Source organism: Danio rerio, chromosome 18, assembly GCF_049306965.1.
Source record: "Danio rerio strain Tuebingen ecotype United States chromosome 18, GRCz12tu, whole genome shotgun sequence".
NCBI classification, from domain to species: domain Eukaryota; kingdom Metazoa; phylum Chordata; class Actinopteri; order Cypriniformes; family Danionidae; genus Danio; species Danio rerio.
The window spans coordinates 4,039,604-4,057,468 of record NC_133193.1 but is presented as its reverse complement, the minus strand read 5'-3'; the positions used below and the strand labels follow the sequence as shown (position 1 = coordinate 4,057,468).

The 17,865-nt window shown below is 38.3% G+C and overlaps 2 protein-coding genes across 16 annotated transcripts in view; one reads left to right on the top strand and one right to left on the bottom strand.

Annotated features, from left to right (window-relative positions):
• gdpd4a (glycerophosphodiester phosphodiesterase domain containing 4a) overlaps positions 1–17,172 on the top strand; it is a 77,775-nt gene extending 60,603 nt beyond the window's left edge. For 3 of the 9 annotated variants that reach the window (XM_073930165.1, XM_073930166.1, XM_073930167.1), the window contains exon 16: positions 16,948–17,172. In XM_073930165.1, the coding sequence (XP_073786266.1) occupies positions 16,948–17,126 (179 nt within the window). In that variant the 3' untranslated portion in view covers positions 17,127–17,172. Of the gene's footprint in view, positions 1–1,278; positions 5,538–16,947 lie in introns of those variants that run through there. The other 6 variants (XM_073930172.1, XM_073930173.1, XM_073930169.1 and 3 more) reach the window with 4 other exon arrangements.
• Positions 10,057–17,865, bottom strand: part of myo7aa (myosin VIIAa) — a 111,066-nt gene continuing 103,257 nt past the window's right edge. For 6 of the 7 annotated variants that reach the window (XM_073928789.1, XM_073928791.1, XM_073928793.1 and 3 more), the window contains 4 exons: positions 15,833–15,949; positions 15,672–15,755; positions 14,468–14,587; positions 10,057–12,804 (listed from right to left, as the gene is read on the bottom strand). In XM_073928789.1, coding sequence (XP_073784890.1) covers positions 12,709–12,804; positions 14,468–14,587; positions 15,672–15,755; positions 15,833–15,949 — 417 coding nt within the window. In that variant the 3' untranslated portion in view covers positions 10,057–12,708. 7 annotated transcript variants of the gene reach the window in all.

The window sequence follows — 17,865 nt, the reverse complement described above, 5'->3', positions numbered from 1 at the left end:
TAGAGGATGCTGGGCAGCCAGCAAATAGAGCATTACAGTAATCCAGTCTCGAAGTCATAAAAGCATGGACTAGCTTTTCTGCATCTGAGATGGATAGCATATTTCGTAATTTAGCGATATTTCTCAGATGAAAGAAGGCAGTTTTTGTGACATGGGATATATGGTTTTTAAAAGTTAGATTGCTGTCTAATATGACACCCAGATCTTTTATAGTAGAGCTAAAGCTAACTTTGTATCCCTCTAATTGTAAATTGAGTTGCGAGATCTGCTGTGTGCAAGATTTAGGCCCAATAAGTAATAATTCTGTTTTGTCTGAGTTTAAGAGAAGAAAATTGTTGGTCATCCAGTCTTTGATGTCTTTGATACACTCAGTTAGTTTAGAAAGTTCAGACGTCTCGTCAGGTTTAGTGGAAATATATAATTGAGTATCATCTGCATAGCAGTGAAAGCTGATCCCATGTCTTCTAATAATGTCTCCCATAGGTAGCATGTAAATTGTAAACAGTAAAGGGCCTAAAACTGATCCTTGAGGCACCCCATACTTTACTGGGCAGATTTGTGAAGGCTGTCCATTAAGATTTACAAACTGGTAGCGGTCAGTTAAGTATGACTTAAACCATTGTAGAGCCTGTCCCTGGACACCTGTAGACTTTAAGCGATTTATGAGGATATTGTGGTCAATGGTATCAAATGCCGCACTAAGATCGAGTAAAACTAATAGCGAGACGCACCCTCGGTCAGCAGCTAAGAGTAAATCGTTGGTTATTTTCACTAAGGCGGTTTCTGTACTGTGGTGAGCCCTGAAACCTGACTGAAACACTTCAAAAATATTGTTCGTCTGCAGAAAAGAGCATAATTGAGTGGAAACAACTTTTTCTAGTATTTTAGACATAAATGGAAGATGCTGGAGACGGACTATATATATATAGGTATATATAGGTATAACGATGGTTTTCTCTGTAGACAATCCAAAACAAATATAGCTTAAAGGGGCTAATAATATTGACCTTAAAATAATAAAAAAATAAATAAATAACTGCTTTTATTCTAGCCGAAATAAAACAAATAAGACTTTCTCCAGAAGAAACAATATTATCAGACACACTGTGAACATTTAATTAGTTTGTTCTTCATTGGGAATCATTTAAAAAAGGACATTAAATTCACAGGAGGGCGAATCGTTTTGTCTTCAAGTGTGTGGTATATATAAATATATATAGGTGTAATAGTATTGTGTGCCCGTGTGTGTCTGTACCTGCATGTCCTCTGTGTGTGTAGAAGCAGCAGAGATCCAGGGCGTCCGCTGGAACCCTCTGTTCTCGGAGGGTCCGTCTCTCTCTCTGGCCCCTCTGCATGTGCATGTGTTCTCGGTGCCCGTCTGACCGTCATCTATGTGTGCAGAGCTGAGCGACGTCTGGTCCGTCTCCAGCATCAGCGTCAGAGGAGAAACACACAACTCACCTGCCACGACAAACCTGCCCACCATCTGTGAAGAGCCACCCGTCTGAGCACACAACAATCTTACACATACTCATACACACTCTCTCACAGACACACACATTGATGCATACACTCATACACACACACACACATTCATACAAAGACAAACACCCACAAACAGAGACACACACACACATTTTCAAAGACCACATACACACTTACACACATACATACTCATACACACAAACACATATTCATACACAAACACACACTCTCTCCCTTTTGCACAAACATACTCAAACCCACACACGCACACATACACTCTCACAGACACACGCATGGATGCATACACTTATACACAAACACAAACTTAGACACACACATATTCATACACACACAGACATATTAATATACAAACACACACACTGACACAAACCCTCACACATATACATACTCATACAAACACACACAATCTTTCTTTTGCACACACATACTCATACACACACTCTCACAGACACATGCATGGATGCATACACTCGTACACACACACACATATTTATACAAAGAAAAACACCCGCAAACAAATAGACACACACACACACACACACACACACACACACACACACACACACACACAGGCAGGCAGACAGATACACACTCATTAATAGACATGCTCAATCAAACACAAGCACATACATATTCATACACAGACAAACACATACAGAGACAGACTGACACTTTCACAAACAAACAAACACACACACACACACACACCCAAACAAACACACACACACACACGCACGCACAGAGTTTGAGCTGGGGATCAGTGATTGTCTTGAAGCTGCATTGAGGTCAGAGACTGAACTCCATCACTGTGTGTGTGTTGAACGCTGATATGAGATGCTGTTATATCATCGCCCAAACATCATCACTAATGAGGAATCAACTCATGTTCTGGATCTGAGAGACAGCAGAAATGTGATGACAATAGCTGCATTTCACCATCAAATTAGTTATTAAATATGTATTTAAATTACAGCTAGCACATTTTCCCAAAATTTCCATAGTTTTCATAATCAGCCACATTGTTTAAAGGGCACCTATGATGAAATGTGTGTGGGTAAAGTATGTGTGTGTTGGTATAGTGTGGCCACAGTCATATTGGTGATTTAGCAGTTTGTAAACATTCAGGATGCGCGCGCAACAAGGTTGCAGGAAAAAAACAGGAGCGCTAGCATTTACAGCGAGGGAAAGAAACGGTACAGAGTTTGTTGTTGTATTAGAGATAAGTTATATTGATTACATATTATATATATATTATTTACATAATGCTTTTAGCGTATGATAACAGCTCGTCACCCAGTGATAAGCACAGTGATTCTGCAAAATTAACGTTAAAGTGAGCGGCGTTCATCTGACAGGTCCGTTTGCGATAGCACCCTCCCAATGGATATTGGATAAGACAATATGACCAAGCATCCAGCCGCAAATATACAATCTCATTGAAACTCCAAGTGATTTAACATGAGAAGTTAAAGGCCTACAAGTCTTTGGATGTCTACAACTTAGTTCATATGTGCAGGAATAATGCTCCATGATTACCAGATTCAAAACTATGTAGTGCTAAAAACCGAGGTTCTGCCAAGCCAAAGACAAGGAAAAAAGACTGAGCTGTACAACGTCCGAGTAATTAATCATCAACTAGCACAATGGTTCTCAAAGTGGGGGTCGGGACCCCCCGAGGGGTCGTAGGACAATGAAGGGGGGTCGCCTGGTGATTTCCTATTTTTATTAAACCATAAGAATTACCATATTTTATCCATAACTATACTGAAGAGAAAAAATAGTTGTTTATACCATATAGTTACTATAGTAGCTTATAGTTACTACTTCTATTGGATTGCAACCCCTGTGGTAATTACATTATAATAAAGACACAGCAATAGTGTCATATGCAGCAGATTTCATAACACCTGGTAAAACTTTGTGGCCCATTTACAGCTCTCATACTTTTAAAAAAATTAAAAGAAGAATAGACTTGGGTCCATTGGTGTGTGTGCGCCATTGCATGCAAGGTTTCTGTATTTATAACCACCTCAGAATATATTGGGGGTCGCGACTCACTGGCATTGTCATTTTGAGGGTCGTGGCCTGAAAAGTTTGGCAACCCCTGAACTAGCAGAACAACTGCATTCTGACAGTGAACTGCACATGTACGGCAGGGAATGTGAACGCACATGTTTACATTTCATTCTAAGCATTTAGTGTCCGCAGTTTAATTCTCCATATTTTGCTGAAATCATTGCTTTAATCCAAAACCAGTAATGTGTCTGATTCAGCATAGCGTCAACTTACCTGATATAAACTGAGAACTGCAGAGTCCAGCATTTCCAATCACTCCATTCCAAGGCCGGAGTGGGACTCCTTTTCAGCCCTGGAGTTTGAAGCAGACCGGCCCACCTCAGTTCACGACTGACTATATTAAAATAAGGTCATTTCCAATTCAGTTTCTAATTACACTATCAGGTCTTTTTCAAGAAAACAGCTGCTTTAGAACTTTAAATGTTCAACAACCCTAACAGTGATATATGTCTTAACGATAAAAATGAAAAAAAAAAAGTGTAACTCAGGCGAGGTTTGAACACAGATCGTCGCCGTTGTAATGCAACGTGATGACCACAATGGCACTGTTACAATTATGTGGCCGGAATATTAATTACATCATCATTACCATGCAGGCTGCATTTTGCTCATGGGGCTGCGAGACAATAAATAAGAAGAGCGGAGCTGCGGCAAAATAATGAATAAAATAAGTGAGTCTATGGTCAAATTAATTTAAAAAAGTGCGACTGCTGAGAGTGCAAGCAGCTAGAAACACCGGCCCTCGTGGCCAAAAAACGGACCGGCCCACCGGGAACTCTCCCAGTCCTCCCGATTGCCCAATCCGGGCCTGCTTCATTCAGCTCTTCTGTTGGCTGTTAGCCAAAGACGTCTGCGGTTGACAATAGAAGCAGTGTGGGTAGATGGTGGACAGTATGGTACAACATGAAATGTTTGCTTTTGCAACCGGTATGCGCGGTTGAACTCGTTTGACGTCACGTGTAAAATAAGTTGGTAATTCCACTATTGGAGTGATGTAAAACACAATAAGTCTGTTTGTTTTTTTTAAATCCTGATGTTAAAATAGGATCCAAAACCCTATCATTTTGAGACCCACTGCAACGAGACGTAGGAGCGCGGTTTCCCCATCCACTGAATTGTTTGACAGCCACGTATTAACATGCCTCCATAGTAACTCATATAATCATATCGTATCATATAGTTTAAATCGTCTTTAAAACAGAGCATGTGTGTGTAATAAAGACAACGACATACTTCAGCTGTACTTCATCAGCACAGCCGCATGTCAGAACAACTATGAAAGACGCTTTAATCCCGGTTTGTGGACGTTAAATCAGGTTATTTTGTACATTAATATAACAGATACCCATACAGCAGTGGATATAAACATGTATCCTGTCACATTTGCCCTGCAAAAACAGTGCAAAGTTAAATGCACGAGCTGTGTGTCTGTGTAACGACATTGTGTGTGACTCATCATTGCAGAAAGGCTTGAATTAACTCCACAACAAATACATCAAATAATCATTGGGAAAGTTCTTACTGTAGTGTTCCTCACAAACGTTATCTGAGATCTGCTTCCTCTACGTCTGTCACTGTGCTGTTTATCTGACGCAGCCGAGGTGCAGATTGAGGCACACTCTGACAGGCATGTGGGAACAGTGGGCGGGGAGAACCAGCCTTAAAGGCACAGGCAACAAAAACAAGCAGAAAACCTCAATGTTCTGAAAGCTCTAATAAATAATCTCATGGGGGATTTTAAACTGAAACTTTACAAACACATTCTGGACACACAAAAGACTGATTAAATCTTGAAAAAGGGGTAAAATAGGTGCCCTTTAAATCAGCCGATGGAATGTTTTTATTATTATTATTAATATTATTATTCGCAATAACGAAATTTTGTGGGAAAATGTGCTCAAAACTCGATGATATATTATGAATGATGTCAAATAAAATAATTCATAATATAATATAATAATAATTCTTATTGAATAGTAATATTTATAAACATATTTCTTGTTCTGAGGTGAAATACAGTTCATACTGTGGCAATACCATGAAATTCATGCACCGTGGTATTTATTGTAATTCAGACATATGTTAATGACATAGCTACCACTTTCAATAAGGGCTCATTAGTTAACCTTAATGCATTAACACTGAGTAATATTGAGATTTAGCATGATGTTTATTCATTCTGTCAATGCAAAATTATGTTAGTTCATGTTAGTCATTAAAAATCCTCACAGCAAGAAGGTCGCAGGTTTGAGTCCCGACTAGGCCAGTTGGCATTTCTATATGGAGTTTGCATGCTCTCTTTATGTTGGCGTTGGTTTCCTCTGGGTGCTCCGGTTTCCCCCACAGTACAAACACATCCGCTGCGTAAAACATTTGCTGGAAGAGTTGGCGGTTCATTCCACTGTGGACACCCATGATAAATAAAGGGACTAAGCTGTAGGAAAATGAATGAATGGTTATAAAAATATTAAAATCAACATTTTTATTTTATTTTCAGCTTAGCCCCTTTATAAATCCAGGGTCACCACAGCGGAATGAACCACCAACTTATCCAGCATATGTTTTATGCAGCGGATACCCTTCCAGCTGCAACCCATCACTGGGAAACACCTATACACTCCCCATTCACACACACATGCACTACGGCCAATTTAGCTTACCCAATTCCCCTATATCGCATGTATTTGGACTTTCAGGGAAACCTGGAGCTCCCGGAGGAAACACACACCAACTCGGTGAGAACATGCAAACTCCACACCGAAATGCCAACTAACCCAGCTGAGGCTCAAACTAGAGATCCTCTTGCTGTGAAGCGACATCTCTACCCACTGCGCCATCAAAATCATCATCAGCCACGATCAATAAACACTTCAGGATAATTTCCACTGTCACTTCTTGACATGTAATTAATGTTAACGAATGAGCCCTTAGGAAATGTCTCTATTATATTTTATATAAGAATACCAGATGTATTTTCTGAACTGGTGGCATTTGATGAATCCATCATCCAGTTTTTGTTGCTTCTGTGAAGTTCGTTTTTATCATGAAAGTCTCTATTTGCCTACTTTAGACCCGAATAGCCTGATTACCGCGGTATGACGCATGGTAAAAATAAATAAAGAAGTCATTGCATTTAGTCCAGAGTGGTTTGGAAATGTTTAAAAGGTCAGATCCACTGCATGATGTGATCAATTTGACAAACATTTGCAATCAGGAGGACAAGACGACAATCTGGACTTTAAAAATCGATTGTTTTTGAGTGACTGAAGTTTTCAGGATTATAATAATTCAACAAGCACCTTCATGCGTGAGCTGCTCATAATTCTGCAGATGTGCGACTGAAGGAATGTGCTCTTTATATAAATGAAAGTCGTCATTTACTCACACCTGGTTTTGTTTCATTCTGTGTGGATTTCCAATGGCAGTGTATGATGACTAAAAATGCCATCACAGAATAATCACATGTGCGACGTTGCAGATCTTAGATGTTCTGCTAGTGTACGATAGGGTTTGATTTATAAAATATTAGCAAACATCAATAAAATAAAAACCACTAAAATTTAAAGTCGTGGACCGGAAGTTGCTGAGACTTTTATTTTACAGCGTATACAACACGTGACGAGACAGGAGGTTGTTGCTTGGACCAGGAAACAGTATCGCGTACGTCACCAATACATCGATTACTGTTGCGACAAACACGACAGATAAGCCTACAGGCTACTGTATTTGTCGCAGAAAAGAATCCGTTGCTTTGCATTTACCTTGATTTCTCACTACTTTTTCATTTTGTTTATTTATTTCACTACTTTTTATTTATTTATTTATTTATTTATTTATTATTCCCCTATTTTTGAATTTATTTATTATTTCCAACATATTCTCACAGCATTTTGTAACTTTTTGATTTAGTGGCTAATTCGTATAAATGAATTCGTACAATTTAGTGCGATTTGCTCATCATCACCCAATGACGATGTAGGTGCCATGCCTCCTTTTAAAATTTGTATGAAATCGTAATTTTCGCACGACTGAACTCCACGTACCACTAAACTGACAAGCAAACTGAAGCTGCGGTCACACTAGAATTTTCTCCCCATAGACTTCCATTCATGCGCAAGCCAATGCATCAGACTGGAAATGCAAGCTCGTGCGACAAGTTTCGCAGTTCACTGCATTGCAAAGTTCAAGTTTGGTGAACTATGACCTGTGAAATCGCATCACGTGACTAGGTGAGACCAATCGAAGACCAAAACTTGATCTCAATGTACAGAAATTTAAAATATTGACGAATCGCTTGGTTTTTAAAATGTCTAACATTGTTTAATCCCGCCTCTTTTGGAAGCGCCGTACAATAGAATTTTGCATGCTCAAACTCTACTGTGACCGTGGCATAACGGTGAGAGAGGCATGGTTAAGAAAATTAAGACTGAAGCGTCAAACTAACGTCAAAAGAGAAATGCTTTACCATTGCTCCAAATGCAAAAGCAAAGCTCAGAGTTTGACTAAAAATGACCAAAACAAACTATTTCAGTGGATTAACTTGCACGGATAATTATTCACCTAAAGATTAACATTAAGGTAAAGTTGGTTTTTATATTTGCACATTCATACATACTTATAATTTCAGAAACGTATTATTTGCAAATTACAAACACACCTAATGATGATTTAGGTGCCACACCTCCTTTTTAAAATCGTATGAAATCGTAATTTTCGCACGACTGATCCTAACAGGATCTCGTGAATGTGCATAGTTTAAAAAGACCAACATCAGAGTTTTTCCTTAAATAGTCTTTTAGATTTCTGTCAATTTTTTCTCTCCATATCATAAACAGAAAACTGACATATGTAACGTTAGCATGTGTTGCTTGAGATTATTCTGTGACATTTTTGTGTTCACGAAGTCTGCGTTTAAATAATAATGATGGTTATTCTTGCTATATGGACACATCAGAGATATTTATTTATTTACACTTGTGGTCTGAAATACACAGAGAACAAACCTCACAAGAACACCACCAGTGTGAGTAGATGATCATTTTCATTTGAGATGAGCTGGTTTGCATGTAAAGACAAGTGTTTCCATGAGGTGATGATGATGATGAAACATTCCCGCCTGTATAAAAATGCAATGCCTAGCGTCATTTCTATTTAATCTGTCTTAATGTAACTTATGTCTGTAAAAATGATTGTAAACGGATCTTAAATGATATTCTGATAAAGTCTTGGTTGTCTTTATTGATATTTATTCCATCAATAGCATTTTAGCAGACTCTGTGTGCTCAATCTGTATGCTTGATTTGTTCACTACCCAACAAAAGTCTTGTCCTCTATTTCAGTTATAAGAGGAACAAATAATAACTTGACTTCTAGCTGATCATTTGGAGAAGCGGCTGATTTTTTCCCATGAATCATCTGTTGAGTTATCCCAATCATCACAAATACTAAGACCTACTGGAACCAGCATGGAGCCAAGATTTTCTCAGAAATCAATTTTGGTGAAGGAAAAATCATGGTTTGGGGTTACATTCAGTATGGGGGTGTGCGAGAGATCTGCAACATCAACAGCCTGAGGTATCAAGACATTTGTGCTGCCCATTACATTACAAACCACAGGAGAGGGACAATTCTCCAGCAGGATAGCGCTCCTTCTCATACTTCAGCCTCCACATCAAAGCTCCTGAAAGCAAAGAAGGTCAAGGTGCTCCAGGATTGGCCAGCCCGGTCACCAGACATGAACATTATTGAGCATGTCGGGTAGGATGAAGGTAGAGGCATTGAAGATTAATCCAAAGAGTCTTGATGAACTCTGGGAGTCCTGCAGGAAGACTTTCTTTGCCATTCCAGATGACTTTATTAATCAGTTTATTAGTAAGTTTGAGTCTAAGCAAAGTCAGATCTTACTGTCCTAACAAAATAATTAAAAATCAAGACATCATATTTTATTGTGGTAAAATAAGCGTAATCTAGAGCCCTTTGCCTTTCATATAAGCCACTTCTGATACCAACTGATCAGCTAGACCAGGGGTGTCCAAACTTGTCCGGCCTGGAGGGCCGGTGTCCTGCAGATTTTAGCTCCAACTTGCCTCAACACACCTGCAGGGATAAGTAAGAGCTTTGCCGGACACCGGCCCTCCAGGACCGAGCTTGGACACCCCTGAACTAGACGTCTAATTATTTGCTGTTCCTTTTATTTGTTGGAGAGGCAAACGATTTTCTGGTACTATAGTAAAGGATAGTAAAGAAGAGTGTTTTTTACTGTAGTTTTCTATAATTATAGGGTAATATATCAGTTTACTGTAGTAAAAACGTATATTAAAGTATTTATTATAGTTCATTAGTGAGTATAGTCAATACTACTGTATGCTTTAACATTCATTAGCAACGTCTTGTAAATACAAATACAGTATAAAAAACTAGTTCAAAAGCACTATAGATTATACTATAAATAAATACTTAAAAACAACACAAAAATGAAAGTGTGAAGTTCATGTTTAATTTAAGATCCACATAAGAAATGCTGCACTTATTTTTACAGTAATGCTTATTATAAAATGTTTATGTTAACATGGTGCCTTCACATAAAAGAGTGGCGGTAGTAGTTAAAGGGGTAGTTCACCCAAAAATAAAATGTACTCAATGTTTACTCTGCCTCAAGTGGTTATAAACCTTCTTCTGTTGAACACTTAAGAAGATATTTTGAGAAATGCTGAAAACCTATTGACTTACATTGTTTTTCCTACTGTAGAAGCCAATGGTTACAGGTTTTCAGCTTTCTTCGTATCTTCTTTTGTGTTCAACGGAAGGAACTCAAACAAGAGTGATGATGTTGATTTTTAGGTGAACTGTCCCTTTATTAATTCATACGTTAATTAGCACACAAACACAAGAAACCGATTCAGTGTTCAGGTTAGATTCTGATCAGTTAGTCAGGCAAAAGGACATAATTGGTGCAAATAAAGGCCGTGAATTAACTAATTAATGAGAACAGATCAAATCTAAACATGTTTTTTTTTTTTTTTTTAACTGATCACTTGTGGATGTTTAGGGTCTATTCTAGCCTTAAAAAATTAACCAGCTACTGGGATCAATTCAAGGAAACACATAAAGGCTTCCAGTAAAACGACAAAAACCATTTAAAAAGTCATTTAAAATCGTCATACATTGATTTTATTCTTCAAATAATTAAGTTTGACCCATTTGTCAGTTCATAATAATAATAATAATAATAATAAATTTAGGATCAATTATTGAATAATAGTACAGGTCAAAATAAGTCTTGAAGGAAAACATTCTGACATGTCAGAACAAAAAAACAACTGACAGCATCTAGCATGCTTTTCCACTGTATATAAAATTCCTTTTTTTAAATTGGTGTTGAAAAGAAAACGCTTAAACTCATTCTCCTGTTTAACCATGATGCACTAACAACACAATCTTAAACCTGACGTCCTATAATAAGCTTTTGTTGTCCTGTATTCATTCATAAATATGCTTTAATTGCTTTCTCTAGTGTGAAAAATGACAGGCTTTACCTTTTAAGGCTGATTTATACTCTGTGCCAAGCACACGTGCAAGGTAACAGCGCAGCCTTTGCGCAGTCGCACCTCTTAAAAATGTAACTACATGTCGCAATGATGCGTAGTGCAAGCTCTGTAATTGGTCGGCTTGGTAGCGCTGAAGAGTGTGTGTGTGTGTGTTGGGAGAGCCACGTGAACCCGATGGAGGGTGTTTACCAAGCGCCAAGCGGCAATCTCCTGCTCTCTCTTATGAAGCCAATACGAAAGTAACTGAAACTGCAATTCATCGAAATTCCGCTAATGCTGTCTTCATTTAGGGCACATTTCTATTGAGCCCACTGTTAAAATGCCCAGCTTTACAGCAGAAAAAAAGACATGTTGACAGCCTGGTACGAAGAACGATTTTGGATCATATATCTAATATTACCCTTAATGACAACTGTGTGTGTGGGGGGGGGACTACTTCATTCTGATTGGTTGCCACTGTACCGTGTCATAGCTCATTACCATAAAGTTGACTTGATTTCAACTCTCCTAGGCGCCCACACCGGCGAAGACGCCGGCTCTCATTGAAAGTGAATTACTTCCAGCTACTTTGACGCTCTCGCCACTTTCGGTGGTTGCGTGTCCGCCGGTTCCCGCCTCTGCTTGTTTTTAGCTACTTGTAGATTACGGTAGCGCTCAGCAAAAACAAAACACAAGCGAAGAAACACGACACAAAGGAACATCAACACCTACTGCCAGCTAGTGTTTCAGAAGTGTTATTGTAGAGCAACACAAACAGCATGCAGAAGTATAAATGCACGACTATGCACAATGCAGACACCGTGAGTCACATCGATCACTGGACGCAGAAGTATAAATCAGCCTGAAACATTAATATAGACGCATTTTCATATTCATTTTTAAATAAGGCCATTCATTTTCGTCATTCTCATTTTCCCTCCCAAAGTACACTTGATCTATATTAGGTTTAATCTTCAATTAAGCTGGAAATTAGATTTTAGCAACAGACTAGAGGACGAATGCTGATCATGTACTGTTAAAAATAAGCAGTTACTCATATCCCCCCCCAAACAAAAACCTATTAAGGCCTGCAGTGCAACAAATAATCTTTTTAAAAACACAACATTTAAATCACAACATCCTAAAACAGAACACAAACTAACATTTAAACCATTATAAAAGATATTTCTGCCGCCATTAAAAATAATCAATCAATTACTCTCCAGGAAGTCGTGCACATGTTGTTTTCTTAGTGCATTTACACATAAATAACCCAAACACTGCCTCTTTAAAGCAGTTTGGGATGCATAGAAGCCATTGCAGTTTATATTCGACTCACAAAACGTAATAAACGGTACCTAAATTGCGCATCTGAAGAATATTCTGGAGAACGGATGAATCCGTGTGTTTGTGTGTGTGTTCAGAGGTAGTCGTCCTCAGAGGAAGAGTCTTCATCCGGGTACATTGAGCTCTGTGTGCTGGCAGAGGGAGTTCTGCTCATCCGCCACAGTTGCGCCGCGAAGGCCCGCCCCCAGCTGCAGGGCTGGCCAATGGGACGCAGCAGACGCACTAGCTCCACCGCCTCCAGCCAATCAAACGTTCACTTGCTGCTGCCGCCGCGCGAGTTTCGCTGTTTGCTCATGGTGGTAAGCATCTGGCTAATGTAGGAGGTCAACAGGTCGTCCATTTTATAGCCCTGTTGGAGGACAAACAGAAAGCGAGTGTGGAAATGTGTCCTTTCAACTCAATTGTTAAAAAATATTCAAGAATTGTTAAAATTGAATTATATAAAAACATGATACCGTGATATATTTCGTTTTATCATCGCCCAGCCCTACTTTAGACAATATTTATTTACATTTAGTCATTTAGCAGACGCTTTTATCCAAAGCGACTTACAAATGAAGACAAGGAAGCAATTTACACAACTATAAGAGCAACAATGAATAAGTGCTGTAGGCAAGTTTCAGGTGTGTAAAGTGTGAGAAGCAAAACATTAGTACTTTTTATTTATTTATTTTTTAGGTAATACAGTTAGCGGTGGAGCCAGAGAGGCAATTGCAGATTAGGAAGTGGAGACTAAATAGTTGAGTTTTTAGTCGTTTCTTGAAGACAGCGAGTGACTCTGCTGTTCTGATGCAGTTAGGGAGTTCATTCCACCAACTGGGCAGATTAAATGCGAGAGTTCGCGAAAGTGATTTCTTCCCTCTTTGGGATGGAACCACGAGGCGACGTTCATTCACAGAAAGCAAGTTTCTGGAGGGCACATACATCTGCAGAAGTGAGAGCAGATAAGAAGGAGCAAGGCCAGAGGTCGCTTTGTAGGCAAACATCAGAGCTTTGAATGTAATGCGAGCAGCAACTGGCAGCCAGTGCAAACGGATGAGCAGTGGAGTGACATGTGCTCTTTTAGGTTCATTAAAGACCACTCGTGCTGCTGCGTTCTGAAGCAGCTGAAGAGGTTTGATAGAGTTAGCTGGAAGCCCGGTTAGTAGAGAGTTGCAGTAGTCCAGTCTGGAGAGAACAAGAGCTTGAACAATTTGTTGAGCAGCATGTTCAGATAAGAAGGGTCGGAGCTTTCTGATGTTATAGAGTGCGAATCTGCAAGATCGAGCAGTTCTAGAAATGTGCTCAGAGAAGTTTAGTTGGTCATCAATCGTTACTCCAAGGCTTTTCACCGTTTTGGAAGCAGTAATGGTTGCCCTGTCCATCTGGATTGAAAAGTTGTGATGTAGAGTCGAGTTGGCAGAAACTACAAGCATTTCCGTTTTCGAGAGGTTAAGCTGAAGATGATGATCTTTCATCCAGTGTGAAATTTATGAAGTACACATACAATTCTGAAGTAGCACAAGATATTTGGTAACATTTGATTTGAATTTTAGCCTCTAAAACAAATCTAAAAACAACTTTCACATGTGGATTGCTGCAGCAAAGTAATGCTTTACCACTCTGAGAAGTACCCTTGATGCAAATTATTAAATAACTTGCTCAGGGCGGTTCATTCCGCTTTGGCGACCCCTAACAAATAACTAAGCTGAAGAAAAATGAATGAATGAACTGTTGCTCAGTAATAGCTATCAAAAATCACCAGACATGGAAAATTATGGCAAATAATAAGCATCACTGTGAGATGTATGCTTTTATTTATATATATACACACACACACACACACACACACACACACACACATATATACACACACACATATATATATATATATATATATATATATATATATATATATATATATATATATATATATATATATATATATATATATATATATATATATATATGCTTTTTGCACAACGCCACTAGAAATGTGCATGCTGTGCAGTTGTAGAGTGTGTTGGTCTCACCAGTGAGGTCTCACACAGGAGTTTGCTACCCTGAACCAGGTTGCCGATTGTGATGTGGAAGTAAGTGTTGCCGCTGCTCCAGTTGGAGATTTTGGTGAAGGGATATGTGGTTAAAATGTCCTGCAGAAAAAAAACAAAAATATCACCTTATACAAAAAAAAAATGACTAAAGTAAACTGAAAATATAATCAAAATAAATGAATAAACATACATCATAATATCCATCAAAATAATATAAATAGTAAAAACACAACTAAATATTTTACACAACAAATTGACCTAAAAAAGTAAACAATAAAATATTATCTTGATTCTAAAATGACACAGATTTTAAAATAGTACTATAATTTAAATTTTTAATTTAGATAATTTAAAGATTTAACAGAGAATAAAAAATGCAAACAATTAATGCAAGTATTATAAATGCAGTCCCTAAAATTCAACATCTGCATGTGGGAAATGAGCAATAACAATTAAAGTGTTCCAATGTGTCGTTCAGCACTCATAAAGTACAAAGAAACACGGATTGTATTAAAATCACACTGGAATATAAATCAGAGCATGCTTAAAAGACTTAAGTGTGACGAGTGGTCTTCAATGAACCTAAACGAGCACATGTCACTCCACTGCTAGTCCGTTTGCACTGGCTGTCAGTTGCTGCTCACATCAAATTCAAAGCTCTGATGTTTGCCTACAAAGTGACTTCTGGCCTTGCTCCTTCTTATCTGCTCTCACTTCTGCAGATCTATGTGCCCTCCAGAAACTTGCGTTCTGTGAATGAACGTCGCCTCGTGGTTCCATCCCAAAGAGGGAAGAAATCACTTTCGCGAACGCTCACGCTCAATCTGCCCAGTTGGTGGAATGATCTCCCTAACTGCATCAGAACAGCAGAGTCACTCGCTACTTTCAAGAAACGACTAAAAACTCAACTATTTAGTCTCCACTTCCCTTCCTAATCTGCAATTGCCTATCTGGATATCACACTAACTGTACCAAAAAAAAAAAAAATACTAATACTACTAATACTTTACTTCTTAGACTTTACAGACCTGAAACTTGCCTATAGCACTTATTCATTGTTGCTCTTAGTTGTGTAAATTGCTTCCTTGTCCTCATTTGTAAGTCGCTTTGGATAAAAGTGTCTGCTAAATGACTAAATGTAAATGTTAACAGTGAGAGAGAAAAAAAGAGACAGAAAGCACACCTTGTTTTTGGGGTCGATCAGACTGACTCCATATTTGTTGATGGCGATCAGCAGGATCTCAGGAAAGTGCGGTTCAGTGGTTTGCTGCGATGAGAGTACAGAAAACAAATGTTAAAACCTGGAGCGTATAAGAAACACAAAAACAGCAAGCTAATACTCACTTTAACTTCAAAAAAGGCAGACCCAAATGTGGGCCATTTGAAAATGATCTTCAGAAACATCAGCTTGGCTTCCTCTCTTGATTTCCCAGCATGCCTGTTGAAGTACGCCACAATCGACTGCCAAAAAACAAAAACAAAAGCAAAAAAAAAAAAAAAAACTGCAAAATTTAGAGGGCCGGCTGTTTCTAAATGATGTATATTATGTGCAGTGATCAGCATAAATGAGTGCACACACTTTTGAAAATGTGTACATGGAACTTCGCCTGTGTTATGGCACCTTTAGTTTCCTTAACAGGATAATAAAGCTGAGTCTGAGTCTGAGAAAATGATATCTATTAATATTGTCAGTGAATATAGACAATACTTGTTGGTGCATTTAGACACAAGTTTAATTAAACAGTTCTATCCATTACAATAAGAGTTTGGTCACTAAACATCAACCAAATGTCTCTTTTTTGTTGTTTAATGTTTCTATTGATTTCTCCTGTTTAGTCAATTTTTTTTTATATGTTTCCCCCAACATTTTCAAAATGTATGAGCATCTTGATATATATCCAAAATGCACATAAAAATAGGTGGATGGAAACAAAGTTATTGTCTTAAAAAGATAGTTTACCTAATAATGAAAACATATTCTCACCCTGTTATTACAATGATTAGGGGCATCGCTAGACTTAATTAACTCAGGCACGTGCCTCAGTAAAAATCGCCAGTGCTTTGTGATGTGATTTACTTTATATGCAAGTGTATTTATTAACAGTGTAATCCCAGATTAAAGACGTTATTCTCAATGTGCTACCGGACCAACACTGGTGAAAGGAATCTAGTTTAATCAAAAAGCAAACTGACTCATGTGCGCAGAAAAAAAAACCAAAAGCACCAAAGCACCTCACCGCTCACCGCACTGCTCCTGCTGGACGCTGACGCGCTGCTCTTCTCCCGGTTTGAGCACCGGTTGTTAACATGCACGCTGAAAAATTACATGCTGCTCATGTGTTGTAAAACCAGCGTAAATGAATGCTTTAGCGAAGGTTCTACCAGGAAGACTGAGATGTCAACAACCAAGCAAGCCATGTATAAAAGCTCATCTAAACAATCTGTTTCGCTGTATTCAGGTGACGTTGCGGAAGTTTCCCTCCATCCTCCCCATCACCACCACCACCAGGTCCGCCTCGCCTCCTCTCAGGGGGTTGGCTTCGCCCTGCCTTCATCTTCAGGCAGGATCTGCCAGCTCATCCAGAGTTCTGCACTACAGACGGGGCTTACGCCAAAGAACTTTATGAAAGGACCGTAACGAACTCTCATTCATGCAAACAATTTACAATAAATGTTCAAACGTTTATCTGCCTCCAAGAGTCTTTCTGGTAGAACAGCTTTTTATGCAGAGGTTTCGACATGCAGTGAGTTTTGCAAGTCGACAAAACTAAAGTTTAAATAATATGATGATGCTCTTATTTTGACTAAGCAAGGCTCCTGATAGATCATTTTAGGATGAAGCAAAGAGGAAGGATGACGAGTCAGGGAGGTAAGACTTAATAAACCTATTCTCAGTCATGTGTCCAAGTCCAAGACAACAGATAATTCTATAAAACATCTTGGTTGTATTCTATAGAGATGTCTTAAATGAAATTAGTATTCATGCAAAAGATTTCATAAATTATCTTAGCATATCACTGCAATTGTGTCTTTACATTATTCCAGTTACATTTAGGATTCATTTCTGTTATTTATTTATAATAATAATTTTATTTTAACAATAATACTTTTAATTTATGATAAATATATATATATGCATTTAAAAGATAGATTTATGAGGGGTGTACTTAAATATGCGGAGCACTGTATATACAGTTGAAGTCAGAATTATTCGCCCCCCTTTTAATTTTTTTTTTTTCTTTTTTAAATATTTCCCAATTGATGTTTAACAGAGCAAGGAAATTTTCACAGTATGTCTGATTATATTTTTTCTTCTGGATAAAGTCTGATTTGTTTTATTTCGGCTAGAATAAACGCAGTTTTAAATTTTTTAAACA